Below are 6,002 nucleotides of genomic sequence, written 5' to 3'. Positions count from 1 at the left end.
ATCACAATGATAGTTTTGGTTAGCATTTATTAAAGACTTTGTTCTCCATAAGCCATAACCCAATTTGACCGGATCTTTCATCATCAAAAGACAAGAAATACAACTAAGTGTATCCATTAATTAAGTATATTACTATATAACGTATATTCTATAATAGGTAAAGAGGTCAAGATTACTGTAAATAAGAGGTGAAGGGATCCATACTATATAACTTTATGAAAAATAGACCCAAATCAGGAGTTGTATAGAGTCTATTATGAATTAATGATCTGTTTTGTTGTCTAAAGGCAGTATTCAATTTCTGGGCTGTAGAGGTTTTTTAGCGTTCTCACACGCTCTAGCTGTCTTTAGGAGAGTCCTCATCAAACAAAGCCAGGGTGGTGTGGCCTGGAGGGTTGTACATGATACCTTCCACCTCTCCGCCACCATTGGCCATCTTCTGGAAGTGGATCTCCATGTTGTCCTGCAGGTTATCTTTGTCCATGATGTCAGGGATGCCCGTCAGCAGCACTGTGCGCATGCACACTGAGTTACAGATCTGAAAGGGAGCAACAGTCAGTTTACATCATAAACAACCCAGCATTAACGGTTGAAATTGTGACATACTCCACTCTTCTTACCTTCATTTGTGAAATCTCGCCATTGAGGAATGGAGTGACCTTCACCTTGTACTTCTTCTTACCAAAGTCTACCTCATGATCTTGTTTGTCGGAGAGACATTTGGCGACTGAAGACAAATAGAAAAACAGAATAAAAATAAAAAAACACCTCAAGCATCTTGCACAGATGTGTCGGACTGAATGAATTTAGTTAACTTACTATTATCGTCTACAAAGGTAATGACCACAGTGCCAGAGTCATGTAGCATGTCTCTGTCCTCCACCTCGCCGCCTCCGTTCTTCTTCCTAGAGAAATGTATGTATAGTTTGTCTAGTACTCTATCCTCAGGTTCTTCCTTTGGCAGGTTGGAGACTAGGATTCTGCGTGAGCACACCTGTGTTTCCATCTAACAGATGGAGAGATAAACAGAGTGTTGTTTTATATCATGTCCATAGGAACACAATGCAATCCAAAATATACAATCCATGTTTGTAAACGGATGTCAGCTTGTCTCTATTACCTCAACATAACTGGGTACCAGGAACTGAATGGGTTTAGCCTGCACGGTGATGGTACAGTCCCCAAGTTGCACCAAATGATCCTTTAGGTTCAAGATTTTCTGAGCCACTAAGATGTAGTATCAGAAGATATTTGAAGAGAACTTAATAAAGCAATAAGCTACAAGAAGCCCTGGTAGGCTTATGTGTTACAGTCATTTTAATGATACTAAAAAATCTGTAAAAATCTATGGCAGTGGTTCATAACCCACTAGGGGTCCTCAGCAAACTTCCAATGGGGCCTCAAGATGACCTAAATCTATTTAAAACATAATATTAAAAACAATATAAAAAAAGATAATTTTCTTATTTTATTACAACCCCTCAACAACCTTTTTTCTTATTTGAGGAACCAAGGTTTCTACAGAAAGAAGGTTTGTTTAAATTGATAAAATCTTAAAAAGTGATGGGCATTTTTATAATGTATATACATTTTTCTGTCTATGCCAAGCTCTAAAATATTTAATCAGGTAGAAATCTTGAGTAAAAAATATTTTAATAAATTTAGAATTTTTTTTTCTATACTTCACAAACAACTGGAAGAGTCATGTAAATGCATTGGTTAAAAAGCATGGGATCGCTGAAGACCAGTGGCCTGTAGCACGAAGCCGGTTTCAGTTTTGACCCACGTAAGTTCGCATTTAGTTTGAGCAAACTCTGAGTTTTCGGGCTCAAGAAGGTGGGCTGGTTTTGAGTGGGTTTCGTCACCATGGTAACTTACACCACGGCTACCCTGCTCCGGAGCAGGTTTTATTCTGAGTTAGAGATCACAAACCCAAGCTGGACCAATCAGCTGTGAGCAAAGTGACATATATCTGATGCAATAAAGCCACTCCTCCATCTCTAGCTTCAAATTAAAACAGTTTAGAGTCAAATAATTTTTGAGACAAAATTGCCAGACTTTTCAATTATAATTGTTTATAACTTATATAATATATTCTTATAATCACAAACTCTGAATTAAACTCTGAGTTGACTGAGAACATTTATATCGAGCTTTGTGAGCCTGCTGAACCTGATCTAAACCAGGTTAGATTTGTTTGGTTTTGTCAACTCTAAACTTACTCTGAAACTCTTGAGTTTGTTCATTTCGCTTCGTGCTACAGGCCACAGGTCCTAAAACTTAAATTAAAATATAAACTCAATCAGTTATTTTAGTTACTATTAGTTACTAATTTAAAGAAACTATGATATATTAAAATAAGTTAAAGGGGTCATATGATGCGATTTCAAGTTTTCCTTTCTCTTTGGAGTGTTACAAGCTGTGCATAGATAAGATCCCTGAAGTTGCAAAGACTAAAGTCTCAAAACCAAAAAGATATTCTTTATCAAAGTTAAGACTCTGCCACGCCCCCCTAAAACGGCTCGTGTGTGTGTGTGTGTGTGTGTGTGGGTGTGTGTGTGCGCGCACGCGTGCGTGTGTGTGAGAGAGTGAGAGAGACAGCGTCACATCACAGTAGAGTCAGCTGTCTTAACCGCAGCTTGTGTACTGCATCATTACTGTGTCTGTTCCCCTTTCGGGCTTGAACTGATGGTAAAACTAATGACATTATTTACTGTCTTTACATTTATTCTGAAAGATGAAGCTCGCGATTATGGTAAGGGGCGTTACATTTCCGACGAGTGCTTGCGGTGTTCGGCCAATCACAATGCACTGGGTCAGCTGGCCAATCAGAGCAGACTGCGCTTGTCGGAAGGAGGGACTTTGTAGAAAACGAAGCGTTTGAGAGAGGCGGGGCATAGAGGACCTACAATAATGTACAGTATTTTAAAAAGAATGTGTTTTTTGAACATTAAATCATGTCAACATATTCTGTTACACCAAATACACAAAATAATGATCTTTAAAAAAGCATCATATGACCCCTTTAAGATGGGGACCTTAACTTATAGGGTTAGGAAGTATCAATATCTTTGTGGACAATGCAGTGCCTTGCAGTCAATGTTGTTTCTGGTGTCAAAAACTTTGTTACACTTATATTCTGTTTTGTTTATGTTTTCATTGTGTTTTGGTTCTGTCGTCTTTGTTTTGCCATTTGACCTATAGTTTCTTGCTCTGTTTAATTACTCATTTTGTTCACCTGTTGTTTAGTAAATCATCTCCTTTGTTTTAGTGTATTTAAGCCCTTCAGTTCCTTGAGTTCTTTGAACCTTTAAGCACTTTTGATGTTGTTTCTTATTGTGATGATGCTAGTTTGGATCATTACATACCATCCTCTTCCTCAAAGGTGATCAGTGCTGTTCCACCCTCCATTGGATAAACTATACGGGGATTCACATCAAAACTCACAGCATGCGCTCCCTCTTTTGTATTTCCTCGAAACACAACCCTCCTCTCAGGCACCGCTGTAGAGATCTGTGGAGTCAGTGTGGAGCCTTGTTAGTCTCACAGTTGATAATGTGTCCAAATTAAGTATTGAAGTTTTAAGTTCAAATTTATATTAATACAAGGGAAAATATATAAAAAGTTTAGATTATTATTAAAAAGTATTTCAACATATATTGTACCGATATATTGTAGAGCCACACAGCCCATTCAGCCCAGTGACTGCAGCTAAAATAAGGATGAATATATTTATTTTGACTCCGTAAACCTCAGTTTGCTTTTTCAGACTTGTGTTTCTTTGGTCCAGGCTATGCAATTCCTCCTTCACTTTCAGAATCTCCACCTGCAGCTTGGTGTTCTCATTCTGTACAGCTCTGCATTTCTCCTGCACACAGGGACCAATTACCACAGATTTTTTAAAGTCTTTGGATTAGGGCATAAAATGAGTGTCTGTATTTTTATTTATACATACCTTCTCTTTCTGAATTATCATAGTACGTTTCTTTTTTTCATCCTCAATTGATGTTTTCCTCCCCTCAGAACGTTTTTGAAATTGCTTGGCAAAGTTGTTGTTGTTATCTATGCCATCTCTCAGTATTTTTTGTTCTGCCAACAATGCTTCATGCTGTGTCTGGACAGATGAGAGGACATAAGGATTAATGGTTTGTATTCTGGTTGACAAGTATCCCGGTTTATGAGCCACTCACACACCTTGTATTTGTTGATCTCCCTCAGTACATGGTCCAGACATCCCAAAGACTGACCATCCATAAGACTGAAATCCTGAGTGGACAGACAAAATGACAAACACGGTCATTTTACTGAATAGAGACTCGAATGCAAAAAATTTGCCAGAACACTTCCTTTACCTCAGTAGACATTTCTACCAACGCAAGAACCTGTGGACAGAGAACACTGTTGTAGACGGAAGAAAAACATAACATGTCTTTACAGCCAATGTGAAAACCTTTAAGAGCTGTTTTTCATCAAATCTTGGACATTTCGTTCGCCTAAATTGAGCTAGTTAAGTAGGCTAGTTAATAAACTTAAGCCTATTAAGCACTTAAGTTAAACATGACAGCATGAGTTATTGACGTCGCAAAAAGTTGCTTTAAAAGAAAAATATTCAACACTTTATTAGACCCAGCAGACACGTTTTTGTTTTGTTTACTATTTGCTTTGTAAAATGTTGAGGAAAATGTTGACATTAATCACTTTCACTTGTCATACGTTGCGTCTGTCACGACTACTTTTTTTTAAACAACAAACCATAGCGACTTCTGTGACTAGTGACTTTTCGTAGGAACCACTGTATACTTTTTTGTTTTGTCATGATCAGGAAAATGTTGACATTAATCACTTTCACTTGTCATACGTTGCGTCTGTCACGACTACTTTTTTTTAACAACAAACCATAGCGACTTCTGTGACTAGTGACTTTTCGTAGGAACCACTGTATACTTTTTTGTTTTGTCATGATTATTTATTTTCCACATATTTCTAAATAAACAGATGAGACAAATACATACCGTGACGAAGCAACCCGTAGTTAAGGCAGTTATTTCGCTTTCGTTTCAGGTATGATATAATGGGATATATTTGCTATAGTCACAATGGCGGCGTCGATAGTAAGGTAACTTAAAAGGGGGTCGTATGATGCTGCTAAAAAGAATAGTATTTGGTGTAATGAAATGTGTTTATGCGGTTTAAAGTAAAAAAACACATTATTTTCCACATACTGTACATTATTGTTTCTCCTCTATGCCCCGCCTTTCTGAAACGCGTCGATTTTTACAAAGCTCATCGGTCTGAAAAGCGAGGTGTGCTGTGATTGGTCAGCTATCCAGTGCGTTGTGATTGGCCGAATATCTCAAGCGTGTGACGGAAATGTTACGCCCCTTACCATACTGTGATGCCCAGTCCGGCCGGAGCGATGATTCAAAAACATGAAAACCCATTATAAACGAAGCATTCGTTGCATCCAGTGGGGACATAATTATGGATTATAATGACTTGTACTGTCTTTTTACAGGTTGCTTGCATCGCGCCGCGTAAACATAAAACCATGTCTGCATTTGTGATCTGAGAAATGACAAACTACAAGCTACTGCACTGCCCAAAAAACTTGTTTTAAATATATAAAAAATAAAAACTCTTTAAATATAAAAGACGTACTTACAGTCTTTGAGTCATAACAGCCGGCATTGTAGTCTACTCTCCCAGGAAACAGTTCTCTATAAAATGTGCTGCACACATCTGAATATTTGGGTTGAAGTGTTCTGGAACAGTGTTGTAAATACAACTTAACCACTGATTTCTAGTCGTGTCCATTTTTGGAAGGCCAAACAAAGTAGTTTCGCTTTCACAATGAAACAGCGTCACACAGCGGCCTACAGTGACCAGAGGCCGGGGGCTAGCGGGAGGAACAGCGGGAGGGTTAGAATGAGCAGAGGCGGGTGGACTCGAGAACGGCGCGGCCGGCGATTTCGACGAAGGAGCGTCCGGAAGGACATGTGATG

General features: G+C 38.5%; 1 protein-coding gene across 4 annotated transcripts; it reads right to left on the bottom strand.

Annotated features, from left to right (window-relative positions):
- Positions 1 to 10: 10 nt before the first annotated feature.
- ifi35 (interferon-induced protein 35) lies at positions 11 to 5,156 on the bottom strand. Of its 4 annotated transcripts, none has more exons than XM_016245798.1 (10): positions 5,013 to 5,156; positions 4,353 to 4,398; positions 4,195 to 4,266; positions 3,956 to 4,114; positions 3,752 to 3,865; positions 3,369 to 3,513; positions 1,121 to 1,227; positions 820 to 1,006; positions 621 to 727; positions 11 to 538 (listed from the first exon to the last, which is right to left on the bottom strand). In XM_016245798.1, exons 2-10 carry the CDS (start codon positions 4,362 to 4,364, stop codon positions 338 to 340), a joined length of 1,104 nt encoding a protein of 367 aa, XP_016101284.1. In that variant the 5' UTR covers positions 4,365 to 4,398; positions 5,013 to 5,156; the 3' UTR covers positions 11 to 337. The 4 variants fall into 4 exon arrangements, with proteins under 4 accessions (XP_016101284.1, XP_016101282.1, XP_016101283.1 ...); XM_016245796.1 differs by having other exon boundaries at positions 3,752 to 3,868; positions 4,353 to 4,396; positions 5,013 to 5,155; XM_016245797.1 differs by having other exon boundaries at positions 3,752 to 3,868; positions 4,353 to 4,382; positions 5,013 to 5,155.
- Between the last annotated feature and the right edge of the window lie 846 nt (positions 5,157 to 6,002).

Source organism: Sinocyclocheilus grahami, unplaced genomic scaffold, assembly GCF_001515645.1.
Source record: "Sinocyclocheilus grahami isolate Dianchi unplaced genomic scaffold, SAMN03320097.WGS_v1.1 scaffold768.1, whole genome shotgun sequence".
NCBI lineage: Eukaryota > Metazoa > Chordata > Actinopteri > Cypriniformes > Cyprinidae > Sinocyclocheilus > Sinocyclocheilus grahami.
The sequence above is the reverse complement of the archived record's forward strand: the minus strand, read 5'-3'. Positions and strand labels throughout refer to the sequence as shown.

Bases quoted from the DNA above. Each gene is read 5' to 3' on its own strand.
- ifi35 (XM_016245796.1), bottom strand. The intron at 4,115-4,194 runs GTGTGTGAGTGG...TCATCTGTCCAG, and splicing joins GGGAGATCAACAAATACAAG to ACACAGCATGAAGCATTGTT. The intron at 1,228-3,368 runs GTATGTAATGAT...ACTACATCTTAG, and splicing joins CACCTTTGAGGAAGAGGATG to TGGCTCAGAAAATCTTGAAC.